This window comes from Otolemur garnettii, unplaced genomic scaffold (genome assembly GCF_000181295.1).
Source record: "Otolemur garnettii isolate 467f Iridium unplaced genomic scaffold, OtoGar3 scaffold00099, whole genome shotgun sequence".
Taxonomy (NCBI): Eukaryota; Metazoa; Chordata; class Mammalia; order Primates; family Galagidae; genus Otolemur; species Otolemur garnettii.
The window spans coordinates 2,398,315-2,415,338 of NW_003852494.1; the positions used below are offsets into that span (position 1 = coordinate 2,398,315).

A 17,024-nucleotide genomic window follows, 5' to 3' on the forward strand; every position below is an offset into this window, starting at 1 on the left:
AGAAACTGGAAGTGAGAATGTTTCAGTAATCCCACCCAGGGGAAGGAAGTTAAGGCAGCAGCTGGCCTCAGGCTTAAGAAAGATGATTGTTTTGAAATGTATCTCAGATAAGATAGGCCCTAAAAAGGCCTGGACCACCCAGAATCTTTTTTTTTTTTTTTTTAAAAACAGTTGTTTTCCAGAAGGCACAAGCAAAAAGGACTGAGCAATGTCTCTTCAGCATTGTATTGAAGAGGAAATCCAGTACAGTTTTTAAAAACTATGAAAACCTTTGAAAGCATATGTAAAGAAGAATTTTAGGAAGATTTCAGAATCTTCATACACTATCTTTAATGAATAATTACTTTTTTTTTTTTTTGCAGTTTTTTTGGCCGGGGCTGGGTTTGAACCCGCCACCTCCAGCATATGGGGCTGGGGCCCTACTCCTTTGAGCCATAGGTGCCACCCAATTACTACTTTTTTTTTTTGAGACAGTTTCACTTTGTCACCCTTGGTAGAGTGATATGGCATCATAGCTCACAGAAATATCAAACTCTTGGGCTCACGTGATCCTCTTGCCTCAGCCTCCCAAGTAACTGCGACTACAGACGCCCAACACAACGCCCAGCTGTTTTTAGAGACTGTCTTGTACTCTTGCTCAGGCCGATCTTGCTCATAAGCACAAGTAATCTACCTCCTTGGCCTCTCAGAGTGCTAGGATTATAGGCATGAGCCAGTGGGCCCAGTGGATACCTACTTTTTGGACAAAGAACATCCCTCAGATATGCCCAGTCCTGAGAAAATCTGGATGTATGGAGTAGGAGAATTAGAGATGGCAGGCCTCAGACTTGAAGTTTCTCCTAATAGTTGTTAACCAGAGAAAAGAGGCAGGAGGGACTTTTAGACACACGGTTGTAAGTTTCTGGCTATTAAAGATCAATCTGAAAGCGTAAAGCATCTTTTTCAAAAAATAACTTATTGGCTGAGCGTAATTGCTCATGTGTATAATCCCAGCACTTTGGGAAGTCAAGATGGAATGATCACCTGAGGTCAGGAGTTCAAGACCAGCCTGGGCAACATAGTGAGACCCTATCTCTACAAAATATTAAAATTAGCTGGGTGTGGTGACATGTGCCTGTTGTCCCAGCTACTTGGGAGGCTGAGGCAGGAGGATGTCTTGAGGCCAGGAGTTGGAGCCTACAGAGCTGTGATTATGCTACTGCACTCTAGCCTGGGCAACAGAGCAAAGTCCTGTTTGTAAAAAATAGATAACTGAAGTGAACAATTCATTGGCATTTAGTACATTCACAATGTTGTGCAGCCCCATCTCTGTCTAGTGTCAGACCATTTCCATCATTCCCAACTAAAACCCCTGCATGAAGCATCTTTTAAGTTGTAGGAATAATAAGGCCTCATAACAACAGCTAAGTGGGAAGGAATTACCTTTTCATGATAAACCCAAAAGAATTTAAAATGGATTTTTAAAATATCTGAAAGAACATGAAAAGACAGTTCACAGAAAAAGGCCAATAAACCTATGAGCAGATGCTCACTAGTATATCAAAGATGCAAATGAAAACAAGATATCATATTTCACAAATCAGATCAGCAAAGATAAAAATGATTGATAGTGCCTGGTGTTGGCAAGGCATTAGGGAAACAGGGCACTCTCGTCTGCTGCTGGTGGGGGTGTAAATTGGTGTAACCTTTTGGGACAGTAATTTGTCACCCTCAATTAAATTTTATCATATCTTTTGACTTGTAGAAATGTAGCCCACAGAAGTACTCACACAGTTTGCCAAGACATAAGTAAGAGGATGTCTTGTTTGAAAATATTTTTTAAGATGGAAACAATCCAAATGCCCATTAATAGAGGATTAGTTAAATGATAGCTCATCGATGCAGTGGAACATGATGCTGCTTTTAGAAAAGAAAAAGAGTAAGATAGCTCTCTCTGTAGTAACATGGAAATATCTCAAATATGTGGTATGAGATAAAGCAAAGTGCCAATGAAGCATAAATAGCATACTTCTATTTTTATATAAAATTATATAAGAAATTCTTGAGTCATATGTACCCAACTGTTACCTGTGATTATCTTGGGACAGGGTATAGCAAAGTAGAGTTATAGTAGATTTTCTATTTTCTTTATTTGTAAATGTATGAAGATTTTCACAATGAATATATAATATTTATTTATTTTTCCATACAGTCTCACTATGTCACCCTCAATAGAATGCTGTGGTGTCACAGCTCACAGCAACCTCAAACTCTTGGGCTTAAGTGATTCTCTTGCCTCAGCGTCCCAAGTAACTGGGACTACAGGCGCCCACCACAACACCCAGCTATTTGTTGTTGTTGTAGTTGTTGTTGTTTAGCAGGCCCAGGCCAGGTTAGAACCTCCCAGCCCCAGTGTATGTGGCTGGCACCCTAATCACTGAGCTACAGGTGCCAAGCCTGTAATACTTTTTATTTTTATTTTTATTTATTTATTTGTAGACACAGAGTCTCACTTTGTCACCCTCAGTAGAGTAGTGTGGCGTCACAGTTCGCAGTAACCTCCAACTCCTGGGCTTAGGTGATTCTCTTGCCTCAGCCTCCCAAGTAGCTGGGACTACAGGCAACTGCCACAACACCCGGTTATTTTTTTGTTGCAGTTTGGCTGGGGCCGGGTTTGAACCCACCACCTCTGGTATATGGGGCCAGCGCCCTATTCCCTTGAGCCACAGGTGCCACCCACCATACTCACCCTTTTAAAATATACACATAAGTGGTTTTTAGTATTTTCACAAAGTTGAACAATCACTGCTATCCAACTCAAGAACATTTTCATCACCTTAGAAAGAAACCTAGTGCCCATGAGCAGTCGCTCTCCATTCTTCCCTTCCCTCCTGTCCCTGGCAACCACTCTCTATAGTGTGATCTGCATTCTGTCTTATGGATTTGTCTACTTTGGATATATAAATTCATAGTCATATAAGTGGAATCACATGATACATGGCCTTTTATACCCAGCTTCTTTCACTTTTTTCTTCAGGTTCATTTACATTGTGACATGAATCAGTACTTCATTCCTTTTTATGGCCGAATAATATTCCATTGTATGGATATGCCACTTTCTGTTTATCTGTTCATCAGTTGATGAACATTAGGGTTGTTTCTGTTTTTTGGCTATTGTGTGCATTTGGGAGTAGATTATGTTTCATTTCTCTATATGTAGCCCTAGGAGTGGACATACTGGTTCATACAGTAACTGTGTGTTTAACCATTTGAGGATCTTGCCATTTGTCACAGCAACTATACCATTTTGCATTCCCATCAGCATCATATAAAGATTCCAGTTTCTTCCCAACTTGCCCCTAATTTTCTTTTTTTGAGACAGGGTCTTGCTCTGTTGCCTGGGCTAGAGTGCAGTAGCATCATCATAGTTCACTGCAACCTCAAACTCCAAGGCTCGAGTGATCTTCCTGCCTCAGTTTCCCAAGTAACTGGACTACAGGCATGTGCTATCATGCCTGGCTAATTTTTTTAAAAGTTTTCTGTAGAGACAGGGTCTTCCTATTGCCAAGGCTGGTCTTGAACTCCTGCCCTCAAGCAATCCTCCTGCCTCAGCTTCCCAAAGTGTTGAGATTGTAGATGTGAGCCACCAAGCCTGGTCTGCCCTAATTTTTAAAGGTCAGAGCCAGGATTCAAATCAAAGTCTATGTTCTTCAGCAGGCTCCGCCCTGCCTCCACCCTCTCAGTGACATGTGAAGAAGGACCTTCAACATTTCCACTTAAACGATAAAAGAAGCATGACTTAGAATCAGATAGTGCATTGTCTAGCAAGTGGTCATTTTAGTGTTTTTTTTTTTTTTGAGACAGAGCCTCAAGCTGTCCCCCTGGGTAGAGTGCCGTGGCATTACAGCTCACAGCAACCTCCAACTTCTGGGCTCAAGCGAGTCTCCTGCCTCTGCCTCCCAAGTAGCTGGGACCACAGGCGCCCGCCACAACGCCCGGCTATTTTTTGGTTGCAGCCGTCATTGTTGTTTGGCGGGTCCGGGCTGGGGATTCGAACCCACCACCTTAGGTGTACGTGGCTGGCACCTTAGCCGGTTGAGCTATAGGCGCCGAGCCCATTTTAGTGTTTTTTAAATGTCACCTAATGTGACATGCATATGAACTTGCTCATGGGTCATCCCAGTCTGATACACACCCTCCCCATAGCACCGTGGAGCCCAGTGGGGAAAGCCACTTTCATAACTGCCCCAGTCCCCTATTCAACTTCACCTCCCTCCACCTCCCACTCCTTTCCCCTGTGCTTCCTCAGTTTTCAGACAATATTCTATGTATCCCCTACCTTTGCACCTCCCACACCTGCTTCATGTGCCCCCGGGACTTCCATGTTTGTCTCTGCATCTCCAATTCACCATTCCAGAAGCAGCTTAGATGTCACTTGGCCAGTCTTCACTCTTCCTGGCAAAATCCTGCACTATGAATTTGCTGGGTTTCCACGCTGCTCTCCTCATGTTGGTTCCATGTCTATTGTCCCTGCCAGGCTGTGACCACAGTGGCAGGAGCCATATTTTACTCATTTCCACATCCCGAGCACCTAACACAATGCCTGGCACAGAGAGGTACTCAGGAAAGGCTTGTTGAATGGAATCTGCTCTTCATTTGTCCAGCACGTACATGAGCGCCTGCTGGCCCAGGAATACTCGGGCTAGGAACAGGGGATACAGGGAGGAACCGCATCTAAACTCTCAGGCTTATCAGAATAAGCTGAAATCCCTGCTGAGCTTCCACAGGGACAGACCTGGGGTTTGTAGGGCTTATGGTATTCAATTTTGTAGGCTCTCTTTTTCTTAAAAAAAAAAAAAAAGGAGACGAGGCTCAGCCGCTGTAGCTCAGTGGCTAGGGCACCAGCCACATACGCTGGAGCTGGCAGGTTCGAATCCAGCCTGGGCCTGCCAAACAAGACAAGCACAACCAAAAAGTAGCCGGGTGTTCTGGTGAGCGCCTATAGTCCCAGCTTCTTGGGAAGCTGAGGCAAGAGAATCGCTTAAGCCCAAGAGTTTGAGGTTGCTGTGAGCTGTGACACCGTGGCATTCTACCCAGGGCAACATAGTAAGACTCTGTTTTTTTTTAAAAAAAAAAAAAAAAAAAAGAGGAGACATAATTAAAAACAAAAAGGAGCTATGGCCCCTCCCTGGGTATCAGAAGGTGCCTGCACAAGTGAAGGGTCTGAAGCTTACTTTTTGGTATCTTCAAGAAGAATCCAGCTCTGGGTCTCAGGGAACATCCAGTATCCTCACCTTTGAGCAGATTCAACTAGTGCTGGGACATGATTCAATTATAATTTGATGCATAGACAGCTTTTTGGAAATCTGTATGTTGCACACATACCTGTATATCAGACATCTGGGACAATGTGTGGTATCTTGTGCTAATCTCTTGGCCTCCCGTTGGGGAATGGGGTGTTTATTTGTATCCTGCCAATGCATGTCACTTCTTCACAGCTTTTTTCTCGTCCCTTGTTCACATACACATTCTTGAGGCATAATGTTCCCTTCACTCAGCTGTCAAAGAGGGAAGTCAGAATCACTACTGCTAAAAGCATCCTCCATAATCGGCTTCCCTGGAGCATTGCTGTTGGGGCTGTGGCCCCTTATTTATGGCAGCACAGGCAGCAGTGGAGAAAGAAGTTCTTATGGACAGAGTTAGCTGAGTGGCAAGACAGAAAATTCAGAATGAAAAATGTATAAGGACATCATGACCAAAAAGCCTTAAAATGTACATTCAGATTTATGGAATTTAAAAAGTTTTTTCTTTTTTCTCATTCAGAAAGACACTCCTTGGACCAGCTTATGGTTCTCCTATTGAGCAGGCACAAGTCCTCCCAGCGAGGACCACCATGGAACTACAGAAGCGCTACTTGGTGTTCATTAACAGAGACAAGGTAGCAGCCCTTGGTTCTCGACCTCTGTAAGTGGCTATGTGATGAACAGCAGTCAGTTGCGAAGATTATAAGACTCAGAGAGGCCTGTCTTCATAGCCCAAACCCCTACTTCTAGCCAGGTCATAGTGATACTGAAAATTGCCATAGATTAGTGAAAACGATTCTTGGGAGGCATTTCTGAAGACACAGGGATTTATGGAGATCACCAAAGGATTTTTCTTTCTTATTTACATGGAAAGCTCCTATAAAGATATGCAAATTAGTTACATTTAATCGTACATTTAATGAATAATATATATTGAAAAGCATAGAGGCCAGGTGTGGTGGCTGACACCTATAATCCTAGCACTTTGGGAGGCCAAGGCACGTGGATTCCTTGAGCTTAGGAATTCAAGACCAGCCTGAGCAAGAGCAAGACCTCATCTCTATTAAAAACAGAAAAAACTAGCGAGGCATCTATAGTTCCAGCTACTCAGGAGGCTGAGGCAAAAGGATTGCTTGAGTCCAGGAGTTTGAGGTTGCTGTGAGCTATGACAGCACAGCACCTACTCAGGGCAACAGAGCAAGACTGTCTCAAACAAACAAACAAACAAACAAACAAAAATAGAAAAAAGAAAGAAAGAAAAGGAAAAAAAGCATAATGTGAGAATTATTCTGGAAAACACTGGACATCTGAGCATGAGGCAGGGAGGAAGGCTTCCCTTCTGTGTACCTGCTGACACTGTGCAGCAGCCCATCTCCTCTCAGGGACCTCTCCCAAGTGCTGATGTATGTGGATGCCTAGTGATGTTAAGTCAGCTCTCATACTCTGAGATGGTTCCAAACACACAGGTCTCTCCAACACTCAGAAGTGGAGGTAACATGTGAGTGTGCCAGCCTCTGTTGGTGCCTAGTTACCTGAGTCTGAATATCCAGTTACAAATTCCTTTCCAGGTTGGACTTCAGATATTACCAGTTGATGGCAATCCACATAAGACATCTGCTATAATTTGCCACCCAAATGGGGTGGCTGGATTGGCCCTTTCCTACGATGGTTGCTATGCCTTCACAGCAGGAGGACACGATCGCTCGGTTGTACAGTGGAAAATCAACTTAAGGTCTGTAATGGGACAAGAAACTTGGCCCATAAGGAGGATGTCAAGAACAGACCCCTTCTTTTCAGTCAGCAACAGTAGACCAGTACTGAACCCCTACCATGTGCCAGGCACTATGCTTGGACGTTACAAGGCCTGGCTTTCACATTACTTCCTTGTGACATCAGTTCACATTTACATGCAGACAGAAGTCTCTTGGACCCATGGCATTTGCAGTTCAGGCAGTGTGACTGTGCCTTAGGTTCACCCTTGCTCACTAAAATAAGTCTTACTCTGTTCTGCATATCCACCCCAACTAGAAAGATCTAGGCCAAATCTCCAAAGTATGCATTACAGAAATAGTAAGAGTATTATTTGAAATATGTATTTTCAGTCTGCTCTTCTCACTGTTCCCCATCCTGAACTGAGAACCTCAGCCTAAAGTAAGGCTGGAAAATTCTGGAGTTGGACATTGGAAAGTATGTGGACTTAAAAGTCAAAGAGACATGAGTTCCAATATGAGGCCTATTCTCTACTAGCTGTGGGACCTAGGGCCAGTTTCTTAACAGCTGTGATCTTTAGATTCCTTTTCTGTGAAATGTGGGTAATCATAGGGACTTTTATAGGATAGTGCAGAGCTAGGTACTCAGTAAATTTTTTTTTTTTTGAGACAGAGCCTCAAGCTATCCCCCTGGGTAGAGTGCTGTGGCATCACAGCTCACAACAACCTCCAACTCCTGGGCTCAAGCGAGTCTCCTGCCTCAGCCTCCCAAGTAGCTGGGACCATAGGCACCCGCCACAACGCCTGGCCATTTTTTTGGTTGTAGCCGTCATTGTTGTTTGGCAGGCCTGGGCTGGATTCAAACCCGCCACCTTAGGTGTATGTGGCTGGCGCCTTAGCCACTTGAGCCACAGGTGCCAAGCCAGTACTCAGTAAATTAATGATTACTTTCTTCCCTTCTTTCTAACAAGGGTCCTTACTTAGGCGCCCAGGATCTTTATCACTAAAGAAGGGGGCAGGCTGGCTCGGCGCCTGTGGCTCAAGGGGCTAAAGCGCCAGCCACATACACCTAAGGTGGCGGGTTCGAATCCAGCCCCGGCCCGCCAAACAACAATGACAGCTGCAACCAAAAAAATAGCCAGGCGTTGTGGTGGACGCCTGTGGTCCCAGCTACTTGGGAGGTGGAGGCATGAGACTCACTTGAGCCCAGGAGTTGGAGATGGCTGTGAGTGATGCCACAGCACTCTACCCAGGGGGACAGCTTGAGGCTCCGTCTCAAAAAAAAAAAAGGGGGGGGGCAGGCACTCACTTGATCCTCTCGTCTATCCAAATGCAGCAAGCTCCCCTGGGCAGAATAAACCACTCAGCAGCCATTTCCTGTTCTGACCACCTTCTCCAAGCTCTCTCTGCCTGCCTGTCACAGATGGGCCTCTCTCCTGACCCTGTGACAGTAAGGAGCCAGGCAGAACCAGCTCAGAGGCACCTTCCTTCCTCAAAGAACATATTTGATTCATGGCTTCTAGTAAAGTGTACCCCCTGCCATCTGCCAGGCACATATCTTTCTTTTTATGGCAGACATTGAAGCTTCTTCTCTTAACCCAAATATGAGCAAAAATAGCCAGTGAAATCTGCTTTGGAGCTATGGTGGCTTCAGATTGCAGTTGCAACTCTGACTTTCACCTCTGCCTTCACCTGAGAGAGCAGATCTTGGGATTCTTGGGACTTAGAAGCTGGAGGTGAGCGTTCTGATTGAAAAATACGTTCCCTTCCTGTCCTCAGAATGAGCTGCTTGATTCCTTGCTACCTAGACTGTTACCTAGACCACCAGGGCAAGCAGCACCCTGCGGGAGAGCAGGCTCTTCCCTTTTTCATTTTTGTTCCCTTCTCAGTCATCATGGGCTCTGGAGTGGTAGAGATCTAAAGAGAAAAAAAGGCCCCCGCTTTCCCATAGCTTTCCTGTGCTTGGCCAGAGTCCAGGCTTCTGAGAATATCAATTTAATCTGTTGTGGGGACAAAGGATCATTATAAACTAATTAGCACTTCATTACTGCTTCTGGTGACTTAATATGTTCAGTGCTTTGCTAATGGAAAGAAATGTAAAAACCCTAAACAATAAATAAACAAAATTCTCTAGTAGCTTTCCTGGTGGGGACAAGTTATAGGGTGAAACAAGGAGGATAAATCCTCTCACATTCTGTTTATTATTATTAATTTTTTTAAGCAATAGAACAATAGTTTATTAGAAAAAGATAGGAAAGTTTCCAACACAAAGGAAGGGGTCCCTAACAGGCTGCCCATGTTCTGATTGTTTTAATCACTGTACCCCCCAAACCCCAAAGCACTACTGTCTCAGCATACAGAACTTCCCTGGGAGAGCCCTCTCCATCCCACATTTCTTCCTCCCTATCTTTGAAAGTTTGCCACCCCTTTCCTCTCCTTGTCTGGGATCTGTCTCAAAATCCCCCATTACCTTTTTATGCTCAGCCTCACTGCCTCCTGCCATCCTGCTGCCTTGCTCAGCCAGGAGCAAAGAGACCTGGGTTCACATCTCAGCTCCACCACCTACTTACAGAGTTAGGAGTTGTTTTGAGGGTGATGATTGCTGTCGTTACTGTTCCTCTTCCTCCTCCAGGGAGCATGTCCTGGGCACTTACCATGTACCATCGTGGTGGTGCTCATGGCTGGTTGAGCTTTAGCTCATTTCCTGGAAGTACCATATATATTGCCGGGTACAGAGTAGTAGTAAATGTCACTTCCCTTTTGTGCCTCAATGTTAGAGGCACAAAGTGTTAGAAACCCAACTTAGAAGGAGATTTATGAGAGAGTCGTTAACATGAGCTACACAGCAGGACAGCAGAGACAGCAGCACCTGCAGGTGCCCTCTGCATCATCTGTGCTGTTGGCTTCATTTTCTGCAGAACATGGCCACTGATAGTTCCCAAATTTCACAAATTGTAGTTCTCACTACAGAGAGAGTGACTCTCTTTTCCCACCTCTGGTTGGAGCAATCCCAGTATGGGTCAGTTGACAGTGGCCAGGAAGTACGGCACATAGGATCTCCCTGATCACTGGAGCCCAGAGTATTGAGTTGTTCCAGAGGACCAGGAAATCTTGTGAGCCTTTCCCCTTGGGGTCTTGGTGGTGACAACTCCTCCGTGTCACTTCCAGCCTAGAACCACATGGCTAAAAGTGACCTCATTACTCAGGAAGCCTGTCAAGATCAGGCCTAGGCCTGGCTTTAAGGCCACAGAGAGGAAGCCCTCTCAGCTGCGTACCTGCCTCCACAGCCTAATATGAGAGCCAAGGGTGGGGTGAAGAGTGGGCCTTGCTGGAGGGGGCTCTCAGGCCCATCTGGTGAATATACCAGGTCCCCCAGACTCTCACCCAGCACATGGACTTGTGCAAAGAACCCCAGGAAGGGGACCAAGAACAGTCCTCTGTGAGGAGTAAAGGGGCCTATCAACACCCATCTCCATGGTCATTATCATCCTCACCTCTTTGTTGTGAGCCTTTACTCTGGGCCAGGCCCTGTGCTGAGTGCTTTGTGTGCATTATCTGATTTCTTCTTCACGGCTATCCTGTGACAGATCAAGAAACTAGCTCGAAGGCGTTAAATGGCTGCCCAGGAGATGGAATAACTGGTGGGTTGGGAGCTGACCCCACATCTCAACCAACATTCATTACAGGAGGGAAATTAAGGGCTTTGTCTCCAGTCCTTTATGTGCATTCACATATGGAATTCTTACAGCAACCTGTGAAGCGAGCTCTATAAATCTTCCCATTTTGCAGTTGAGCAGACAGAGGCCAGGAAGATGAAGCTACCTGCTCACAGTCACACAGCTTGCAAGTGGCAGAGCCAGGACTCACACATGTGTCCCTGTGCTTCCACATTCCGGATACCTAATCACTTCCCCACTGTGGTCTACATCGAAGTGTGTTTTAATTCCTGAGTAAAGAGGCTAATCGCCTGATTAGCAGAAATCCAGTTAGTGGATTATTATAATGATTTCAGATTATTAGCCTTTTGTATGAGGCAAAATCATTCTTATACAAAAGTAGGTTTTCTTAGCATTTAAAGGGCCTATTTTTGGAAAATCTGACCCTGTGTTAGAGAGTAGAGGGTTATTTTTATCTGACTGGCATGGGTCCCTATGGTCTCCTGAGTTTTTATGGAAGCAATTAGTGTTGGCAGTCCACCTGCACAATATGCCATTCTTTTGGCTCTGGTCATTGTGGATCTGAAGTTACAGGTAAAGCTGCTCTGCTTGGGAGGATTGTGACTTAAGAACAATCCTTGGGAGGATTGTGACTTCTCCTGTGTCTCAGGAGAGACATTCCCACAGATTACAGACAAACTGTCAAGCACTTGCCCTGTCATCAGTGAGAGAATATGACCATAATTAAGCCAGGTGCCCTGTACCACCGAGTTCCACACTTGGAATTGAATTTTCCGTTTTTAGCTTCATTTTGGAGGGATTTTTATTAATGAAATTACAGAGACCCTGATTGTATCTGCGAGGTGATTCTCTTCAGAGGGCCACGGTGCTGTGCAGACCACTGTCTGAAGCGTGTTCGTGCATGAATGCTTTCTAATAGTCATGTTTCTGTTACTGTTCCAGCGCCCTGGAGGCAGCAGTTTCTCTTGGGGGTGATGACCTGATCCCGTTCTATGGTCTGGTGTCTGGTGGCAGGGAAGGAAAATTCTACAGGGTAATTGTCCTCAGAGTAAACACTTCCTGGTAACATCTAGTTAAGTTTGTAAAACAGATATGCCCAGGGTTAACCCTTTTGTTTCATTCCAGAGCTCTTTTCCCCATTGAGCTCAAAATGTATTTTCTTTCCTTTTTTTTTTTTGACACAGAGTCTCACTATGTTGCCCTCGGTAGAGTGCCGTGTCGTCACAGCTCACAACAATCTCCAACTCTTGGGCTTAAGTGATTCTCTTGCCTCAGCCTCCTTAGTAGCTGGGACTATAGGAATCTGCCACAATGCCCAGCTATTCTTTTTGTTATTGTTGTTGCAGTTATCATTGTTGTTTTAGCTGGCCCGGCTGGGTTCCAAACTGCTGTAGCACAGTGGTTATGGCACCAGCCACATACACAGAGGCTGGTGGGTTCAAAATATATTTTCTACAAAATGACCTTGAAGTCTTAATGGATGCTTCAGACTTAAGCCAAAGTGTGTGTTGCATTTCTATTTTATTTCCACGTAGGAGCTAGAAGACTATTTCTACTATTCTCAGCTCCGCAGTCAAGATATCGATACAATGGAGACCAGAAAGGTATCAGAACATATTTGCCTGTCGGAGCTTCCTTTTGTCATGAGAGCAATCGGCTTTTACCCATCTGAAGAGAAGGTAGGTGGAACAAAAACAAGAACAGTGGCAGGATATGCTATTTATAAAAAAAAAAAGGAAGGCAAAAAAAAAAAAAAAAAACCTCTGGGAACAATAATTATAGGTCAAACTAAAAATTTAAAGATTTTTCTTACATAAATGGATCAGAAAGAAGGTTCTGGGCATTTCAGATTTCACTCCTCAGTAACTGACGATGAAGATATGTGCTATTCCTAAAAGACATATTCCTTAAAGAGAAATGTGATATTGGTTGGAGTGCAGCTCACCAGCACGGGTGTTGGAAGTGGGCAGACTAGGGCTCTGGCCTTGATTCGCCTCTTGCTGGGTAAGAGCCAGCCTCATAGGATTTCAGGGATGACATATTTCAGGATGTCTGGGAAGCACTGGGCACACAGGGAGGTGATGGCAGTTATTATCATCATCTCTGTCCTCACCGTATAGTTGCTATCAAGTTAGCAGTGTTATTGGGGTGCCCCTGGGAGGTGGGTGTTTGTCTGGGAGCTGTGGAGCTCAGAAGACACAGTCGTTTCTCATGGTTATGCCACACCCCAGCTGCAAGGAGCTCCCAACAGGGACAAGAAGACCCCAGAGAAATGTTCCTCATGTAAACTGTTGTTTAAAATGCAATTCATTGTCTTTTCTCTCTGGCTTAAAACATAATACATTCCCAATACAGTAAATTTGGAAAAGATGTGCACATAGAATGAAGAAAATAACTACTTATAATTCCACTATCCAGACTGAACAGCTTGTATATCCATATTATCACACATAATAGTCATGTGTCTCTTAACAATGGGGATACCTCCTGAAAAATGGTGTGGCCTGCCGCTCCTAGGCCACAAACCTATATATATATACAGTGTGTTACTGTACCAAATACTGTAGGCACCCATAACACAGTGGAAAATGTTTGTATATCTAAACATAACTCAAAGTAGAAAAGGTAGAGTAAAATTATAGTATCCCATCTGCAGTCCCTCCTCGACTAAAACGTTATGTGGAGCTACTGTGTATGTGTATAGTTTTAGAAAACTATTAATAATTGGCACCATATTGAACATATATTTGTATCTTATATTTTTTCTTAATATTATATCATAAGCATTTTCCATTTTATTAAATACTCTCTGAAGACCAGGCGTGGTGGTTCACACCTGTAATCCTAATAACTCTGGGAGGCTGAGGTGGGTGGATTGCTTGAGTTCAGGAGTTTGAGACCAGCCTGAGCAAGAGATCCCATGTCTACTAAAAATAGAAAAATTAGCAGGGCATAGTGATGGGTACCTATAGTCCCAGCTACTTGGGAGGCTGAGACAAGAGGATCCCTTGAGCCCAGGAGTTTGAGGCTGCTGTGAGTTATGACTCCATGGCACTCTACCCAAGGGGACAAAGTGAGACTGTCTTAAGAAAAAAATACCCTCTGAAAATATGCTTTTCATATTTTAATCTTTTAACTTTCTCTGATTTAGAAAATGAAACTATAAGGAAAAAATAGGTAGATTTCCTTTTATTGTTGTATATGTGAATACAGATGTATTTTTTTTTTTTGACACATTGTCTATCTTTGTTACCTTCCATAGAGTGCTGTGACATCAAAGCTCACAGCAGCCTCAAACTCTTGGGCTCAAGGGATTCTCTCTTTTTTTTTTTTTTGAGACAGAGCCTCAAGCTGTCCCCCTGGGTAGAGTGCTGTGGCATCACAGCTCACAGCAACCTCCAACTCCTGGGCTCAAGTGAGTCTCCTGCCTCAGCCTCCCAAGTAGCTGGGACCACAGGTGCCTGCCACAATGCCTGGCTATTTTTTTGGTTGCAGCCATCATTGTTGTTTGGCGAGCTGGGCTGAATTCAAACCCGCCACCTTAGGTGTATGTGGCTGGAGCCTTAGCCACTTGAGCCACAGGCACCGAACCCTCAAGGGATTCTCAAGTGATTCTCTTGACTTAGCCTCCCAAGTAGCTGGGACTACTAGCCCGCCACAACACCCAGCTATTTTTAGAGACAAGGTCTCACTCTGACTCAGGCTGGTCTTGAACCTGTGAGCTCAGGCAATCCACTTGCCTTGGCCTCCCAGAGTGCTAGGATAGGCATGAGCCACGTCACCTGGCCTAGATGTATCTTTATAAACACAGAATTGGGTGGCTGGACGCCTGTACTCAGTGGTTAGGGTGCCAGCCTCATGATCCAGGGCTTGTGGGTTCGAAGCTGGCCAGGGCCTGCTAAACAAACTAACCATATATATATATGTATGTATATACATATATGTGTGTGTGTGTGTGTGTGTATTGCCGGGCATTGTGGTGCACACCTGTAGTTGCAGCTACTTGGGAGGCTGAGGCAAGAGAATCACTTGAGCCTAGGAGTTTGAAGTTGCTGTGAGTTATGATGCCACGCACTCTACTGAGGACTCTGTCTCAATTAAAAAAAAAAAAAGAATTGGGATTATATTGGGATTATATGGTGTATGTATGTATCTATATATCAACATTATACAGAGCATGTGTGTATATATGTATATATCAACATTCTCAGTAACAATTGTTTTGCAAACATAGTGGTAAAGATTCCTTGGCAACACGCTTTTTAAAGGCTGCATGCTTAATGGAACCATGTCCTATTTGCTGGGCACGTAAGTTGTCTGAAATATTTGGCTTTCAGGGACACAGCTCTGAGCAGCATCTCTGTGTACAGTTTTTGCATACTTCTCTAATTATTTTTCTGGGTCGGAATCTAAGAAGTAGACTATGGGTCAGAGAATATGAACCTTAAGGTCTTATTGCCCACCATCAGGGTCACCCAACTCCTGAAACCCAACTAAGATTCAATGTTCCTGTTAGGTGACTGAGAACATTTTAGGAATATAAGCTGTAGCCTCAGTCATTTCTCTTGGCTTTGGTGGCCTACCCAGAATCACCTGTCTTGTGTGTTCTATGTATGACTGGAAGGTGACTTTCATTCTCCAAATAGCATCTGGGGAACTGAGTTATCAGAACCCATAAAACCCTGCTGAGTTTTGAATGAGGACCATTAAAACACCAGGTATTCTTGTTAGCTCTTCAAAACAGAAGGTCCTTCAACTAATGTGCATTTTGTAAAACTGGAGCAGCTACTGAGAAAGTTTGTATAGCCCACATAAAAGTGTTCCTTAGAGCTCTATCTCCCAAAGCCTGCTTCTTAGAACAGTGGTTCCCAAACTGGGAAGCTGCATCAGAATTACCTGAAGCATTTACTAAAATATGCAATTCCTGGGTCCTGTCTAAGATCTAGCTATCCAGAATCTCAACATACAGGGCCTGGAATCCACATTTTGACCTCTCCAGCATCATTGAGATGAGCAGCCAGACTATGAACCCTGTCTGAGAACGCTGATCTGAGGACTCCCATTCAAATGCGAGGACTCAATATGCTAAATAGGATCATTACTCCGGACACCTCCTTGGCTGGTTACAAGTTAACAGAAATCTAAATTTGCCCATGTTTTGTTTCACAGAATTTCAAGTCCAGAGGTTGGTAAGAGGTATTTAGGTGCCTCTCTGATGGCTGCAGCTCAAAGCTAACTATAGAGTCTGCCATGGAGGCTCCCAAGGCAGGCAGGTCTGGATTTCAATCCTGGTCTGGTACCAGTTAAGACTTGGTCAAGCTTCTGAACCTCTCCACCCCTCAGTTTCCTCATCTACAAAATGGAGATAATAGTAGTAGTGGCTACTTCCTGAAAATACCATGAAGATTAAATGAGCAAGCACTTACTGTAGTGCATGACACATGTTAAAGGTTTAAAAATATCATTCAATCTTTCTTTTGGCAGGAGATGCCATCTTCCAGTAATTCACCAAAATGACAAACACAAAGGGAAAGAGGAGAGAGAGGCACCCAATACATGTTCTCTAGGCCTTTTAGAAAACATGGAGTTGTTGTTCTTTTAGCCACATGTATGTACATCTACAAGAAAGGTGACATTGTAGACATCAGGAGAAGGGGTACTGTTCAAAAAGGCATGCCACATAGATGTTATCAGGGCAAAACTGGAAGAGTCTATGATGTTACCCAGCATGCTGTTGGCACTGTTGTAAACAAACAAGTTGAGGACAAGATTCTTGTCAAGAGGATTAATGTTCATATTGAGCATATTAAGCACTCTAAGAGCCGAGATAGCTTTCTGAAATGTGTGAAGGAAAATGACCAGAAAAAGAAGGAAGCCAAAGGGAAAGGTACCTGGGTTCAACTAAAGCGCCAGCCTGCTCCATCCAGAGAAGCCCAGTTTGTTAGAACCAATGGAAAGGAGCCTGAACTCTGGAACCCATTCCCTGTGAATTCATGGCATAGTAGGCATAGAGTGTAGTATACAGGAGAACTAAGAGAACCAATGGGATTGTGATATTAGGTGCTGGAATCTATTTATTCCCCATGAATTCATAGCATAATTGGCATACAGCATAGCACACAGGATAACCAAGAGACCCATTTAACAGTAATATAAGGTGCTGAAACCTATTCCCCATGAATTCATGGTATAATAGTCATACAAAGCTTCATCACATTCAAGGCAAGGAACCTCCTTGAGCTACTGGAACCTTTTCCTTATGAATTCATAGCATAATAGGTATTAAAAATAAAAGCCTACTACTACTGTAAAAAAAAAATTATTCAAGCCTGAGGAAGAATGAGACCTATCTGTAC

At 44.1% G+C, this 17,024-nt stretch overlaps 1 protein-coding gene across 1 annotated transcript in view; it reads left to right on the top strand.

The window, feature by feature from the left end:
• The window catches only part of WDR66 (WD repeat domain 66), an 80,411-nt gene that overhangs the window by 49,149 nt on the left and 14,238 nt on the right, over positions 1–17,024 (top strand). The window contains exons 15-18 of the mRNA XM_003796008.3: positions 5,803–5,917; positions 6,851–7,014; positions 11,611–11,701; positions 12,204–12,347. Coding sequence (XP_003796056.1) covers positions 5,803–5,917; positions 6,851–7,014; positions 11,611–11,701; positions 12,204–12,347 — 514 coding nt within the window. The remainder of the gene's footprint in view (positions 1–5,802; positions 5,918–6,850; positions 7,015–11,610; positions 11,702–12,203; positions 12,348–17,024) is intronic.